This window comes from Mytilus trossulus, unplaced genomic scaffold (genome assembly GCF_036588685.1).
Source record: "Mytilus trossulus isolate FHL-02 unplaced genomic scaffold, PNRI_Mtr1.1.1.hap1 h1tg000236l__unscaffolded, whole genome shotgun sequence".
NCBI classification, from domain to species: domain Eukaryota; kingdom Metazoa; phylum Mollusca; class Bivalvia; order Mytilida; family Mytilidae; genus Mytilus; species Mytilus trossulus.
The window spans coordinates 682-18,807 of NW_026963316.1; the positions used below are offsets into that span (position 1 = coordinate 682).

Genomic DNA, 18,126 nt, shown 5'->3' on the forward strand with positions numbered 1-18,126 from the left:
GACAGATCAGCACAACGATGGACAACACATATCTAACTTAAACAACCAAAAAATTCAAATAAGAGTAAGTTTTGAGTTTTTTATTTTTTGACTGGTTATCTTATGTTCCGTAAATATAAAGTTAATTTTTTCCGTTTTTATTTTGATTATTTTTTCTTTTATTTAAATTCATTTATTCAACTGATCGACATTAATCGAGAAGAACTAAAATGTTAAAAAAACAAGTCAAATATCGACAGGGGGTTGGTTGTCTTTCGTCAAGTCTACATTGTGGTTTTTTTTTAATAGGGATTTAATTGTTGTTAACATATTTTTATTATCAATATTTTACAAACACACTCATCAAATGTATATACACAACTCCTTTTGTTTGTATAAGAAAAGATGTGGTATGATTGTCAGTGAGACAACTCTCCACAAGAAACCAAAATAACACAGACATTAACAGATATAGGACTCCGTATATTCCTCGCATGATGTTAGAATTTGAATACAAATACATTAAAAAATAACCTGACAGCTTGAGTGTCTTTAAAAATTCAGCCAAATATTATTTGAAAAAGAGTAAGTGTCAGTGAAAATGTATGATGAATACTAAATGGACGTTCCTACATCACACTACAAGACCATGTGTCAAACGAACAAATTCTGAACAGATTTTGTATTATATTACAGCTGTAGTTAGCATTTGCATTCCTCGATTAGCGTTAATTTCGTATACTTTATTTTGGCCTTTTGAACATTATCGATTCGAGCGTCACTAATGCGTCTTCCGTAGAGGACACACGCGTCCACGTACACCTTTTTAAGTTTAAGGTATCTAAAATTAGTTTATTTAAGCGAATAATACATTTGTACATTGAGAATATACAAGTAGTTTTTGTTCATATTCACCCTATTTGTGTTTGTGTATTGTTAACATATTTACTAATGAACAACTTTTGTTTCAAGTGAAGCCAACAGACATACACATTATAAATTCCACTAATGGGATTGTTCAAGGAGAAGAGGACAAATCATTGAACCTTACATGCACTGTTAAAAGTGGTGTTCCTCCCAGGGAAATAATAACATGGTACAATATGTCTACACCGATGAATACTGGGGGCCCAGGAATATTATCACTATTGATCAACCCTACAAGAAATGACCACAAGAAGCAATATAGTTGTAACGTGACCAGTGATTCTTTGCTTCAACCGCTACAGAAAAATATCACGCTTGATATAAAATGTGAGTAAAGATATTGAATGATTTCTGAAATTTAAGTAATGTGCTTCTTGATATGTGTGTGTCGTGTACAAGTTGCATTTTGTACAGGTTATAACATGTAAAAAAAAATATTGTATAAGTTATAACTTGTATAAAGGCAAAAATACAAGATAGAACATGTACAAAAGTGCATCGTACATGTTATAACCTGTAAAAAACATTGCTTAACAAGAGATTTTACTTTAACAAATTTGAAAGTTAATGATATGTTTCTATTATTGCAACATGCATATGTTATTAACCTCAATAATATTCTCATCATCATTTTATCAAGTACCCATATTTTGACTATTTTATTAATTGTGACTGTTTATTTAACGCATCATGTAAATGTAGCGGAATTTGATGAGACTGTTATTAAAGTGAGAGGGTTAGCGCTATAGAACCAGGTTTAATCCACTATTTTCTACATTTGAAAATGCCTGTACCAAGTCAGGAATATGACAGTTCTTGTCCATTCGTTTTTGATGCGTTTTGTTATTTGATTTTGCCATGTGATTATGGACTTTCCAAATTGATTTTCCTCTGAGTTCAGTTTTTTTGTGATTTTACCTTTTTCATTCATTCATGTTCGTGTGTTTTGTCCTTTTTTCATATAGTTAATGTCCAGGGGTCGGTACTACGAAGCATTCCTAAGACCTGTCATAAGATATATCTTAGGAGTTAGGACATGTTGTATATAGGTTGATTGTAGACAAGTGATTATAATCCGTCAACCAACTAAGACTCAGAAGGAAAATGAAAATTGATGATAAGATAATAAATTACAAAATTTTTGAACTCAAATGGCAAAATCAAATAATAAATCACATCAAACGAAATTTTTGTACCAGTTAAAACCATTTTTAACCAATATTTCGTACATATTATAGCATGTTCGAGGTACGTTTGTACAAATCATACACATTAACATGTACTCTACTTTTAACATCACAACATGTACAAGAAAAATACGTTAAACAAATTGTTATGTTTGTCTGTGTCATTTCTTAATTAATTCTATAAATTTTCAATAGAAAATTTCAAGTTACTACATGAAGTTTTGACAGATAAAAAAGTAATCAGGCACTTTTCGTATTGCTTTTCATTTCTTTTAAATCTTAAAGTTTTGATAAACATTTACATAAAAATATATACACTGTATTTTTTTCACAAGATATCTAACTGGTTATTATTTTTTTAACATTACTGATATGTTATTTCATTCCCATCCCAATCAAACATCCAAAGCTTCCGAAATTTATAAAAAAATATACATCGACCAACGATTTACACCCTAAAATATACACAGAAAAAAACATTTTCAGTGTTCAATTTGAGTTAACATTGCTAAATTGGAAACAACTTGAACCACATTTCCTTTGATAACTATTGATGATAGTATTTAGCTATATATATATAGAGTACTTTATTTCATGCCATTATGCAAAAATATAAAAAGGGTGTACCATATATGTACATGAAGTAATAACAATTTAATATGCAAGTTTTTCATTGTTCATTTATTTTCTCTATTTTATTTTTATATTTAAAAAAAAAATCATTGTTCTTATTAAGCAACTTTATTGGAAAATATATATATATATATATATATATTGCAGTTTATGGTACTATACAGTATTTGCAATCAACCTTTACAAGTAAAGACCTTTTTTACATATATTTCCTTGTAAAAAACTGCATTTTCATTTCTATAGATAAACCATCTGTAATTATCGACAATCCGAACCCTATGGTAGTCACGGAAAACAACAACTTGACAATTTCTTGTTCGTCCGACGGTAATCCGTCCGTTACAGAAATGTATATAGAAAGTGGTTCACGGCAAGTTTTAAATCGATGCATTAGATTGCAATGTGCAGTGACAGTTTTGAAAATCAAACGAGAAGAGGACGGATCTTTTAAATGCGTAGCGAGAAATATTATTGGCATGGTGGAAGAAGTGGTTAAAATCACAGTTCAATGTAAGTCTTAATTAAAGATTATACTATTTTGATCATTAGATGACTGTTCATATGGTGATATTGGAATACTGTCACAATTTACAATTGAGAAATCATGGGAGTTATGGATAAAAAAAATTACGTGAATCTATCAATTCACTCATTGTGTCCATGACTAATGCTTCAGTGTTGATTGCTTATCAATATCACATTCCGGTAAATTTCGGCATTAAATTCCGAAATCGATTAGTTTGAAAAGAACACTTACTGAGTGAAGGGATATTTTTTCTTAACAACGCTCTATATTCGTAATTGATCTTTTAAGAACGCTCATAGTGTACCCGACCACGTCCATCTGTTCGTTCTTATGTTGTACTGTAATACCACTGTCCCAGGTAAGGAGGGGTTGGGATCCCGATAACATGTTTAACCCCGCCACATTATTTATGTATGTGCCTGTTCCAAGTCAGGAGCCTGTAATTTAAAAGTTTTCGTTTGTTTATGTGTAACATATTTGTTTTTCGTTCATTGTTTTTTATATAAGTAAGGCCGTTAGTTTTCTCGTTTGAATTGTTTTACATTGTCTTATCGGGGCCTTTTATAGCTGACTATGCGGTATGGGTTTTGTTCATTGTTGAAGGCGGTACGCTTACCTATAGTTGTTTGTGTTTGTGTCATTTTGGTCTATTGTGGACAGTTGTCTCATTGGCAATCATACCACATCTTCTTTTTTATATTTATTAAATATGTAAAGATTGGTTCAAAATTTTCTTTAACATATTTAGTATAAGAAACTCGTTTCAAATGCCTTTAATACTATCCGAAACGTGTTTTGCCAGTGCCTTGTTTGATTATTTCCCTCCTATAAAAATGATATTAATCGTCTTTTCAATATTACAGACCCGCCCTCAGTCACCATAACATTCGCTCAAGAAGAATCAGTTCTGCATTGCATCCCAGATGGTAATCCGTCTAGCTACACCTTTCATTTTTGGGAGCATCGTTCAAATTTTGGACAAACGATCCGTATGCTGGGTAATAACCAAGATCTGCAACTTCAAAGCAGGGACCTAAGGTACCAAATGAATGGGATTTACATCTGTAGAGTTGAAAACGGTGTGAAAGATATCAATGGATCGACAATTCAGTTAGCAGAGACACGCGTACAATACGATGGTTAGTAATATACAATACAGAAATGCTGTATGCATCCAATTAGACAGCTATCAACAAGAGAGCAAATAATGATAAATCTAGTAACCTTCAACAATAAGCGTAACCATTATAAATATCAAGACATGAAGGCCACTCAGAACAATTCTTTCAACAATTGAATGAGAAGACCAGCAACCTGATTCATGTTAAAATAAGAAACAGACAAAATTTAATATGCAGAAACAAAGTTAACAACAACGATTGACTGGTTCTTGATTTGGGGAAGCCACATGCTGAATATGGCCGATTGAAACATATTTTACTAATATTTTTCCTTATTTTATTTTATTTCAATTAAGTGTCTCAAAGTTTTAGAGGCATCGATTTTACTTTATGTGTTTTATTATTTGTTTTATACAATTAAATTAGCAAGAATGAGAAAACATAAACAAAAAAATAATTCCTCTTTTAAATCTATCGTACCGTCGACTTTGTAAGCTCAAATAGATTCCTTCAGTGACATTCGTCTGTTGTCTGCTATTTCGTCCTGTTGTTGTCTCAAGGTATGTTCCCCATTTTTATTCTCAATTGTATTCCTATTAATTCTAAATCATTATAAAAGTCAGGTATTCATAAATAGATTATTACTAATTCTTATATAGGTGTACAATTAAAAAAAACATGCACTTTTGATCAAATTGACTGGTTTCTGTTTCACTGTAGACGTAAACATTTATCGAAAGTTTACCTAAATTTCATGTATTACGTCAGAGTACGAAAGGTTCAACTGATAATTAATCAATTAATGATAACCTAGTAACACACACATACTACGTAATCAAAACCGTCATGGAAAGGGGTTAACCAGAACGGATATATTTTATCGCTTAAACTTCTTCACAATTTCCAAATTTGTAAATGATTTGAGAAATATTTGTATTTTTTAAAAGTCCTGCCAGTATTGAAACACTGAATACAAGCAGCGGTATCGACCCAATGTTGAAAACAAGTAAAAGATGTTCTAAATAAATTGAATTCGTCCAATTTATATTTTGCCTAAATGTAACAATCAAGTAAATATTGTGTCGAAAAGAAATAAACCTAAGTTTATTAAGTACATGTATACACTTGATGCCATAGCGTACTAAATAACAAACCTTGTGTCTTTTGTCATATGAAATAACATGTAGGAGTATCGCATTAAACAATATAATACATTTTCGATGAAAATCGTGTAAATTTAGCATTATTTGCGTTAACGCTATTTATTCTATTGCAGAAAGACCTATCATCGTTTCCCAGAATGCTGTAACACAATATGGACGATTTGGATCTCCTATTAATATCAAAGTTCATGTGTACAGTTTCCCAGAAATAACAGGAGTAATTATAAACGTGATGAAGCATGAGGAGTATCATGCTATCAAAAGTACATACATTTCAATTACGAACTCAACCTTAACAGATACAATATTTGATAAAGAAGTTCAAATACATGGATTTACCATTAGACTTCAAGGATATAACCTTACAAAACACGACTTCACTTCTTATGAATTTAAAATTAAAAATGAAATAGGCGAAACAGTGCATTTGGTTAAACTTTCCGCAGCTGGTAAGTACATACACCACAGTAGTTTATTTCCAATCTTCTAATGTAAAAAGGCTTTTAATATTAATATCGTGTGTTCCTGAATTCCTACCCGAAAAATATTCGTAAATCAAGTGAGCAAGATTTGTTCCAGTCTCAGACTACACAGTTCATCTCTTAAAATTTCAAGATTACTCGAATATGATTAGAAGTTGAAAAAAGTCGGAATTTATATGAGATTCAAAGAATAATATACAATGAACTTTCGAAGTGAATACCACTTTTATCTTGTTTGGCATTGTTATACATGACCATAAAGTCATCACATGTGTCATAGATTCTAGGTTCAAGTCATCAATCTGTGTAGATATCTGCCAAAAATCAAAATACATGTATGAAGCAAACCTTATAGGGTAAGTAATAACTTTATAAAAAGACACAAATATCTATATAAAACACACGCTGATATATTGGTTATTGAGTAACAGGACATCATCAATATCTGAAAGGGCAAGTAAAGGAGACTGCAAAAGAGAGGCGAAATACACCAAAGTGACATTCAAACTCCCAAGCCTAAAGCAAATTGAAAAGGTCATGACAAGAAACAAAATTATCGAAAGGAAAACAACAGTTAACCAAACACATCATTCAAAACTAAACACGGAACAACATGAGCCCCATACGAATATTAAATCAAAATATCATTCAAAGTTGTTGTAATACGTGCACTGTAATGAATTATCTTGTTTCAGATTTACCAGAGAAACCAAAGATAATAAAGGTAGTTGCTGACATAGAAAATCTTACGGTCTACTGGAATAGTACATTTAACGGCGGAAAACAACAACAGTTTATTTTAGAGTATAAAACGGTGGATACTATTGAATGGAATAAATCCCTACCGATAAATGATACATCTGTTGATTGCTGTCATCATGTTTTAAAACATCTCGAGGCAAATACAAATTATATGTTACGGATTGTTGCTATTAATGAAATAGGAAGTAGTAATTTTACCAATATACATATAGTAAAAACATTCGCATGTAAGTATCTTAAAAGTCCATGAAAATGTTTCTACCGTTTTCTTAAGATAAACGACCATGGCAGATAATGAATAGGTACATTTTGTACATGTATTCCCTATAAAGGGTAGTTGGTGACATAACGCAACCAACTTGTATGAAACACACTGTTAAAAATATGATGTGATAATTGAGAAATGCATGCTTTGAAAAACAAAGATGAAAGTTCTTTGACGTATTTGTATATAGTGGTATTCATTATCTTTTATTTAAGGATGTTCGCTCCTTCTGTTTTTAAATGTGTTCAAGATCTTTGGAATCCCCTGGTTTGGATATACCGCAAATCATTACTTTTCGACATATTATTCAAAAAGCCATATTTTATAATGCTTGAAATGCCTTGTTGTATTTATAATTTTTCTATTAACAAATTATGTGAATGAAATGTTGGTATCTCCTTTTGTAAGTGTTAAATGTAATACGTTTATTGCATTCAGATTATATATCATTCCAGTTAAACCAAAACATATCAGAATGACTGCACACCTTATTGGGACAATCGTCGGAATTGTCATCGTTGTGACAGCCTTAACAATAGCTATATCGTTACGTCTGAAGAAAGGTAATTTGTAATAGATTCTTAAGTAAAAAAAGAAAAAAAAGGGTTACATAAAATAGACTAATGAGGGTGTAAACATTGCACTGACTCCTCGATTCGTTCATCAAATAACGTTAGATTTCAGTGTTCCTCCTTGTATATCCTTATTCTAGTTTTCTAAAAGACGTTATATGTATAGATAGGAAAATCTATTATGAAATACTGCCTTATTTGACAAATGTTTAATTCTAAGCTAAAAATACGTATAAAATCAAATACTAGTGTTAAAAAAATGAAAAAAAAATCAAATATTCAAGTCTGAAAGAGGTGGACTTGTCTTTACAACCTTTTGAAAAGTGTACAAAAATGCAAAAACAAAGTCAAGTGCTCAAAGCAGACCTTTCTATTTTATAGTTATAAGAGAGAAGACGTTATTAAAGTCAAAATATATTTTATTGGCGAAGTAAGATCATGGCTTCTGTCGGTTACCAACCCACAAACAAAGGGTCTTTGGGCAACCGTAAATAAAATGCAAATAAAATAGATAAATAAAATTCAAAATTCAAATAAAAACTAAAATGAATTGAAAATTTTGAAATAATGGGGTGCTGAATTGAACCCTGGCAACAGATGTCCAAAATCAACATGAGAAATTTCGTTTGAGGTGAAAATAAAGATAACATGGATTAATGTTCTAAATGAAATAATAATACAGTGATAAATCAAGTTCATCGGTACTGGTGCAGCCTATAAAGTCCGCCACTAAACAAGTTCAAAAACACTGATTTCACAAAGAATGTTTTGGAACTTGTTACCGCCAACCAGTACCATACATTGAGAGTCGATATAACAGATAACTCTGATTGTTATATTGTGTAATAACAAGAATCTGACCGCAGTAACTACTAGCTAACAGATTCCCGAAGCCAATAACCTACTTCGCCGTTTGATAGACAATAAATAGATGAAAATAGATAATAGCATAAATTAAAATTGTAACTTGTAACTTGTATAAAATTAGATAGCTTTCAAATCTGACAAATAACATATTCCTTCTCACTGTAGTTTGGTTCAATCACTTATTTGGAATCTTGTGCTTGTATTGCAATCGTGGTAACATTTGAACAAAGCAAATTCGACTAAGGTAACAAATCTTGGAGAAAATCAAATCGCTTATAAGTTAGGACCTATCGTATAGAACGGTTGTCCGATGTCATGTTCAGTTTAGTGGATTACTTAATATTGCAGGGCCCTTCAAAAATGAGCATACGATTAGTTTATCTCTTTACTTAAAGTGCCCCATAACACTTTGACCTTGCTAAAAAAATGTGATACGAAAATGTATAAGAGAACACAACCATAAGTAACTACAAACTTCCGAGCAACAACGAAATTTTGGTGATTGAAAACCCCACTTTCCAAGCACGCTTTTGGAAACATGAGATATCTTAAATTGACAATCAATCAATAATCAGCTCTAGATTGGTAATTTACAATATAGAAAAATAAATAAAATTGATATGATAACAGATAAAAAATATTTGACTTGCCAACTGTTATATGTATGTTTGTAATCAGATATATGGTTGATACTTTTTATATTACCATTGGCTGAATTCTACTTTTACTGTCAGAAAATATATAAACTAGAAGATCTGACATGAACTAGTCGTAAACAGCTATATACCACCGTACAGCATTCACCAATAAACATAGTCCAAACAGTATAATAGCAACAAAGGGTCCCGGCAAACAAGAAAACAAAGCCATATTTAAGTATAAATCAATTTAAACGTACAACAAGTATAAAAGACTGCGACACACAACAAGTTTGTGAGAATTTATCCCTACCGTAACCGGGGACATCGCCGGGTTAACAACACAAAATAAAACAAAGTTGAGGTAGGTTTACCTCATTAGCTAGACACAAAACACAATACACAACTAACAAATAGACTAAAGACATCAAGTACCCATCTAAGAGTACTCGCAGTTACTGAAAGCATGTTCAAAGTCAATTCAAACTAGTTAATGAATCGTGTTGCCCAGACAAAAACTTTTAAAACTGAGGAGCAGTTAAGACCCCCCAAAAATTTGACTCTAAAAATAGCCGATGGAATATTAGCCGTCTTAGAGGCGCTCGTCAATACGGCATTAAAACTGGTATCGTGTAATATTTTGTTTTGTTTGTTTAATTTTGTTTTTGTTTATTGTTTTGTTTTGTTTGTTTTTGTTTTGTTTTGTTTTTGTTTTATTGCATATCATTAGTATGGCGTTCGACAACAATTATTATGCCAAATCATTTATGACTGCTTACAAAAACTAGTATTCCCTTATAAACGTATATACATAAAATTCCATGTATAACTGTTCACAGTATTTAACCCAATTACGTTGTTTCTCTTTCAGATAACAAAATCGTACTAATTAGCAATTTTATAGTCTGAGATATACGCAACTTTAATATCTAAACTACAAAAGCAATAACATCAATTCATCACCTAACTAATTTGGACTTTTCTTGACATCTGTAATGATATACATAAGATTAAAGAAAACCATTAACCCAGACAAAAACTCGCTTAAGTTGTAAATTTATATCAACAATTTTCAGACGATAATTTTATCAGAGATCTACTTATCTGGTAATAAAGTTTGTAAACGTAACTTGCAGAAGTGTATACTATTTCTGCTCTAATCGTTATTAGTGTTAATTAAAAGATTATAATTGCCAGTGAGACAACTATCCACTTGAAAGTACAAATGAGGTAAATGTAAGCAAATATAGTCAACCTTACGGCTTTCAACAATGAGAAAAAATCATACAATATAGTCTGCTATTAGAGGTCCCGACATGGAAAATATAAAACATTTCAATCGAGAAAACTAACGGCCTAATTTATAACACAGCAGTTTACGAAAAACAAATATGACACATACATAAACCAACGAAGCCTTTTTCCAAGTATAGTAGTAAAAATATCTTGCCTTGCTGATCAATTTTGTAAAATTTGAGGCTAATGGAAACTTTAAAGTTGAAAATGCCCAAGTGGATCCCGGATTAATAGCTACTAGTTCCACTCATATGAAAAATCCAATAAAGCTAGTTTAAACAAACCCCGAAAAAAACCAATAAAGATTCGTGACTTGAACGTCAAACACATGGCAATACTATTTTCAGCTTATGTAAATATTTGAAAATCAACAATTGATTATCTTGTCCATTACATGTAGCATTTTATTTTTCTGGGCACGATTAAAACGTGCGCAAAAAAAGCTTTGTGAGTCATGACGGTTTACCCTTGTGCAAGACCTTAGTTTTGATCACATTATTTATACATAATACAGACAGGGCATGAATGATTTGTTGTGATCATGGTACATGAATAATATCCATAGATCTAAATCAACTGGTCCCCAATTACAAGACTGTGAAATTGCTTTCCTTAACCGAAACAGCTCGTTTCCAACTTATGACCTGAACCCTGCTAGCTCCAAGTCTTCTTTGCTCTCTTGCCTAATTCAAATTGGTTGTCAAATAAATATCTGATATAAAATGCATCATCATTGATATTTTGTTGATGAATTTGTATATAGCTGCGAGATACCATTTATTTTTATATTTCGCACAAGTAGTGCAGATTTAGTTTCTGAAACTTGACTAGTGAAATGATTCTCTCTTTTATAAAGATGCGTGAAAATAAATCAAATTTAGATATACTTGTGGTCAGAGTGATACAAAGAGAAAAATGTAAAAATTCCTTCGTGATATATACGCATACTAAAAATATGCACTGAATATAAAATGACTGCGGGACTATACCTTCTCAGTGTAATTATAAAATAAATCAATGTTGAAATGTTTCTAATCGTGGTGAGAAATATAGATAAGAAACCAATTAACTAAATCAATCTTATTCTTATTCGTGGTATGGTCTCTAATAGTAAAAAGCAATCCGGATCAATATAGTATCCGCCATTTAGAATTGTTTTCTTATTATGCTCGAAATGTTACTACTCAAATCAATGCTAAAGCTAAAAATGTCATGTACTGAATTAGTTACATTAAAATTAAAGAATAAAAGAAGTACCTTTTTTATTGATGTATTTAGATAAGGCATACTGCCACTTCTCTGACTGACATTCATAAAAATGAACCTGCTGATGATTGAAATAATCCTAGATAACAAATTTTCAGTTTCTGTTTCCGATGCGCAGCTATTTTTACCTCACAGGTGGCTAAAGCCGTTTTCTTTACCCCAATTATAACACCTCTTTTAACGCCTTTACTTCTCAGGCATCATAAACCTTACAATAAATGTCAATATGAACAAATATAATTAAAATAATATACAACTATACAAATCCTTGATTTTATACACTAAATAAATATCAAAATGTGTGCAATGAAATTTGGATAACCGAAAAAACAATCGGTTATAAAGACATTACTTCAAAATATGAATGATTATTATTTGAAATAAATATTAAATATAAATATCAGAGACATATTGTATTATATGTCGCTGTATATGTGCAACGCAATTTGGCTGACTGAACAACAATCGGTTATAAAGACATTACTGTAGCTGCCGTATCAAATTTTATCAACTAGTTTCTTTTAACGGATGCTCAACTTTGAAATATAATTTACGATTTACTGCTGTCCTAAACACGCTAAAGAACAATAAATGGTACCATAAATTAATTATTGCATTTGATGGTGTTAATGTCTCACAAGACAACCCCATTATTAAATAATAGTTAAACATACCTGATAATGGAACATTACCATTTTAATCTGCATTACGAAATGTAAATTGAATAGAAATACCTGGAACCTAGTTTTCATATTTTAATACCTCGATAAAAAGATACAAAAATATCAATATAACTGAATTAAAAATTATGCGAATCAAAAATTCATTATACAATCATAAAAATAAATTAAAATAAATTCGCTCGTATTATAATAACTTTAGACAAAGATTTGTATACTATATATAAATCCTTGCTTTAGTAAATTGTCCAATAATTTATAAATTATCAAATTGAATGTGACCGATTTGAAATTAATTAATCAATAATCAGTTGAAATTGAAAAATTATTAAGATAAGTATTTACAATAATTATGCGTAAAATAAACTCAACAATCTGACCTTAGATATATATAGTTACTTCCTAGCAGACCGTGCATTCAAAATATTGTGAGGAGTGCTTTAGCTGGTAAAATTGATATGCCGTATAATCGAATTAAGACATGCGCGTTACATTGACCTGTGCATGAACTGTAGCAAGTCTTGTCTTCCTCTGATAACGTGATTTAACGGTCAAGCCCTTTAAATCGAATTATAAAATTATTTATTAGTTTCAGTTCATGCTAGAAACTAAACTCTGAATGATGACAAGGGTATCATATGTTTTTTTCGAAGTTTGAAAATTTATTTTGATAAACAGATTATTACTGGTCTAAAATTGTCATTTGTTTCAGGTTTTGTTTGCAAGACACAGTTTCTAAGGTATGTATATATATATAAAATATTATACCATGTGTTGATTGTCTGAACATGTGTTACACAACAAAATGTATTTATTCAGAAATGAGTATATCTTAACATAGAACTCGACAACATCAGTGATTATTTTGAATATCTGACACAACCCTTTTTTTTTTTATCTAACATGTATACTTATTTCCCTAATTTAATCTTATCGTATTGTGCATCTTATTTCAACGTTATTTATTTCCCATCTTAACTCCATTAACAACTGAGACGTAAAATTCTTTTTTTCAGGAATTCTTACGTCCAGGATCGCGAACTTAGAGGTATATATTTAATAATTCATAGTATGTTCTTTAAAAAGGAGTTTTAATACCTTTTGATAGAGAATACTAGTAATTAAAACGACATATTTTTCAATCTGTTATCTGTTATAAATCCTAAATCATGATTTATGTCTTATGAATAATGTCAACAACTCAAACATGAATGTCCTCAATTTTTACGACCGTGTACGACACGTACTATGGAACAGAGTTCTGCATCCGTCTTTCCGGTCGAGCGTTTGATATTTCATTTGTGGAATTTTGAATTTCAATTTTATTACAGAGTTTGATAATTTTGAATCTGCTATAAATATCATCACGAGGTTGTTATTCATTACTAAATATATGTTATATAAATTACGACGGATAAGTTTATCACGTCTACCTATACTTTTTTTTATTGAGAATTGTAACAGAGCAGCGGTTGACACAGGTGGAACATGATCTGCTAAATCCTGATCACTTTGGAACAGCCCCGATTTGTGGTGTTGATCAGTTTAACACAATTTACAAAAGTTTCATGCAAATTGAGTCAAGTTTTTTTAGTTATTGTCTGACATATTGACGACTATACCAACTAATGCAAAGCATGGAAACAACTGTCATATTCCTTACATTGTACAGGCCTATTCAAAATGTTGGTTTTGGAATAACAGTAATCTCCAAATTGTAAATAATTGTTCTTTTAACGTTTGATACGTTTAAAAAATATTTTTGCGTGGATACCGTTTGGACATCATACATGTCATAAGCATAATTAGCCTGTTTCTGCTATTCAGTAATTTAAAACAAGGAACAATCAACAACTTAAAAACTTCATGTTACATCAGATAATCCAAAATCTTCACAACAATAAACATTTTGAGGAAAATGCATAGCAAATTGACATTAAAATTTGATTTAACAACTAAGCGTTGCAAAATAATCTATGTTTAAGTTTATACAGAACAGTGTATCCTTTCTTTCTTTTTACTAGATGAAATGTCTGTTGAAAATTTCATTTACCAGTCACAAGAAAGATCATTAGAAAGTAGACTCCAAGACTCTGATCCTGACAACCATAGAAGCACGAATCAACACCAAACAACAGCACTGCTTCAGGGCCGAATTGAAATTCCCTATCAAAACCATTTCACATCAAATTCATCTAATAATCAAGGTTACTTATAATAGTTATGACGAAAAAAGCAAACAAATATTGAATTTCCTTTTTATAATATTGACTATATATTTTTTACGATTTTAGTTTAGTTTTAAGAACACAATCATGTACTGCAGTACTAGTTCAGCAATAACATATGTCGGTGTTTTACTATAACTATAGTTTAAGTAGGAATTTTTGTTTTAATTAACATGCTTAAGTTGAAATATTCAAAACATATGTGTCATGTTTTGTTTGATATCGTTACTCAACTAAATAGACAAGAGAAACCGAAAACGAGAAGGGCAAAGGAAAAACTAGTTTTCAATTATTTTTGCGATACACTGTTTTATCTAAATATTAATCATAAAGAGTAAATGGCGATTACATTTCCAGTCGTGCAAATAATTGAGTATTGTCATTTGTATATATTAGTTTATCATATGTCCAGCATAAGTGTTTATATTGATTGTTTGATACTTTCAGCTGGTTTTGCAGTTGAAAATAGCATCTATCAAGGCCAAACGTCCAATAAATTCGACAGAATGCAACATTGCGTTAGAACATGCAAACATTCTAGTCATGAGACCATATTATCAAATAGAAATCCAAATATAAACGGTAATAAAAAGTTGTTCTTCATATACTTTTTCATCTGCATTTATTTCATCTATACAAATATTAGAAACATCATTTGATGATTAAAGTAATAGATCGATAAGGGGGCAGATAGCTTTATAAAGATTAATTGATAAAATAATGCACTGCATATTCATATGGTATTTGAAATATACGGATATGTTTGGAAATTAATAAACTCACCATAGATACCAGGATTAAATTATGTTTTTACGCCAGACGCGCGTTTCGTCTACAAAAGACTCATCAGTGACGCTCGAAGCCAAAAAAGTTTAAAAGGCCAAATAAAGTACAACGGTGAGGAGCATTGAGCATGTTAAGGGCCAAAATTTCCTAAAGTTTTGCCAAATACAGCTAAGGTAATCTATTCCTGAGGTAGAAAAACCTTGGTATTTTAAAATTTCTAAATTTTTGTGAACATTTAATCTATAAATATGACCATATCAATGATAATTCATGTCAGCACAGAAGTTCTGACAACTGGGCTGGTGAAACCCTCAGGGAATTAAAAGTAAACCATCATAGGTCAAAGTGCTGTCTTTAACACGTAGCCTTAGAGTAAAAACAAATTTTAATTGACAAAACAAATATTTGAATAATTTCTTTAAATCAGAATAGAAATTAATTGCATTCTAATGACGTTTACTGATGCAGTCTATGCAACAGTATAAAACAGGAGTAAAACATTCATCTAAGGACTACTTACCCTTCTCAACCACGAACATATTTACTGGCAAAGAAAAACAGCATTATCAGTCCGGGTTCAGTTATTTTATGTTGCCATGCTGCATTTACTTGACAAATTTCTAATAGTCAGCGAAGATGAATAGAAAGATAAATTCTGAAATGCTTTCTTCTATGCATTACGTGTGAAAGCTTTTAATAATGGATAAATTTCATTCTTAAACGGTTAGTTTTATCTTAACATCTTATGAAAAAAATAAACAAAATATAAGTCAGTCATAATGCGTACTTCAAAATTATCCAATACTATTCAGATAATTCACTTGCAGTCATTTCAGTACTGTTCAACAGTATTTAATACAATTTAGTATGATGATGTGTACAGGTGAATGACGATTCCCGAATAGTCTGAACGTGCAATAAAATAAAAAAAAAAAGAACTGTTCCAGAATATTGTAGTGTGGTGTTAAAAATTGTATGTAAGCAATATTTTAATTAGAGAACAGTAAAACTATAAACGCAGTATATCCCTATACATTGACTGAAATAAAAAACGAACTGAAAATAGGTGAGAAATCATTTTTTTTAATTTAATTTCAGGAATGAGAGGTCAATTTTCTGGAAAGACCTTCAAGGTAGGACATGAACAGGTAATCATTGATTGTAGCGTTTTCAATTTAATCGAAGTTCAAAAATCATACAGCACTTCCATACAACAATTACAAATTCAAAATCAACTATTTCGAACCTCATCAATTTCGTACGTTGTTGTATACTCAGGAAAATATAGATTATTCAAGTGATAAGACAATTGAGTTTTAAAAAGAAAAAACATAATTAACTAGAATGTGTCCATAGTGCACCGTTGCCTGACGCGCACTATCATTTTCTATGTTCAGTGGACCGTGGCATTAAGGTAAAAACTCTAATTTAGCATCAAACGTAGAACGATCATAACATAGGGAACATATGTACTAGATTTTAAGTTGATTGGAATTCAACTTCATTTAAGACTACATTGACCAAACATTTTACCTTGAAGCAGGACAGATGAAAGAACGGACGAATAGACAGACTAATAAACGAACGAACTAATGCACAGACGAAAAACGTAATGCCATTAGACATGTTAGATGAGGCATATAAATATGTAATCACAATAGAATTTCATGTTGACATAAAGTACTGAAAATTAATTCTATCCGCTCGTGTGGACGAAATATGAAAAAGAACAAAATGATAACAATTTTGCTGTTTTTAATATTGATTTTCAAATTTTGAACTAGTTGTTTCAGCGTTGTTTACTCCTTCAACCTGTTTTGTACTGCTATCCATTCAAGTCAACATATTGCATTTTCATTAAAATAGACACTTTACAAATAAAGATGTCAATCATTCCTTAAAACGTTATTGCTTTCATTTGACATATCAATATTTAAACGTTTTGTCTAGCTTCAATTTGTTCTCAGCTGTCTTGATCAACATCAAAACTGAAACAAGAACAAAATACTACATGTATATGTAAACAACTGTTCCCCATTAATTTTCCTTATTGTCAGGGATTATCAGAGCACATAAGAAATTAACTGAAGGACGAAACTGACACTATTATTCCTCACAATCTGTATTCACTTCACATCAAAATGAAAATGACAGTTCAATGTTGTGTAAATAAATATTCATCCATATTATAATCATATTTATTCACCAGGACAATGACGCATTACATTACGTAGATGTAGTTTTTGATCCAATAAATCAAACAAATGAGGCACATATTCATGGAATCAATGACAGAACAATCTATGCCGACATTGACACAGGAGCAGTTGGTATGCCACTAGAAGAGAGTGAGGAGGAGGTTGACAATGAGGACGATGACGATTTTATGTATATTGTTGGAATAATTGACTATACAAAAAAGTCATAAGATCAGATCAAACAATTTTACAATGTTCATGTAGACCTTTTTGGAAGATGGAAGACAAAATTCGTCATAATATAAGGTTATTCCCAATGAACAGAAATTAAAAAAAGCATTACCCATATCTATCAAAATTAACGCAGTTGTCCCGAACTTATCTTACAATCATACTTTTTATGAAATTGTGGAGGTTTGTATCTTTTTAGTGTGATTTGATTTTAATTGATATTTTGTTGATTAAATTTGCTGAAATAATTTGAAATTATATTTTTGTATATATATATATATATTTAGTAGCAAAAAGCATGATACATATACTGTTATAC

The 18,126-nt window shown here is 30.8% G+C and overlaps 1 protein-coding gene across 1 annotated transcript; it reads left to right on the forward strand.

Moving 5' to 3' along the window:
• Positions 1-3,150: 3,150 nt before the first annotated feature.
• LOC134701344 (uncharacterized) lies at positions 3,151-17,997 on the forward strand. Its single transcript, XM_063562483.1, has 11 exons — positions 3,151-3,236; positions 4,116-4,391; positions 5,650-5,985; positions 6,714-7,007; positions 7,501-7,608; positions 13,077-13,104; positions 13,381-13,412; positions 14,389-14,571; positions 15,040-15,174; positions 16,477-16,526; positions 17,588-17,997. The coding sequence occupies exons 1-11, from the start codon at positions 3,203-3,205 to the stop codon at positions 17,804-17,806; spliced, it is 1,695 nt and encodes a 564-aa protein (XP_063418553.1). The 5' UTR covers positions 3,151-3,202; the 3' UTR covers positions 17,807-17,997.
• The last annotated feature ends 129 nt before the right edge of the window (positions 17,998-18,126 follow it).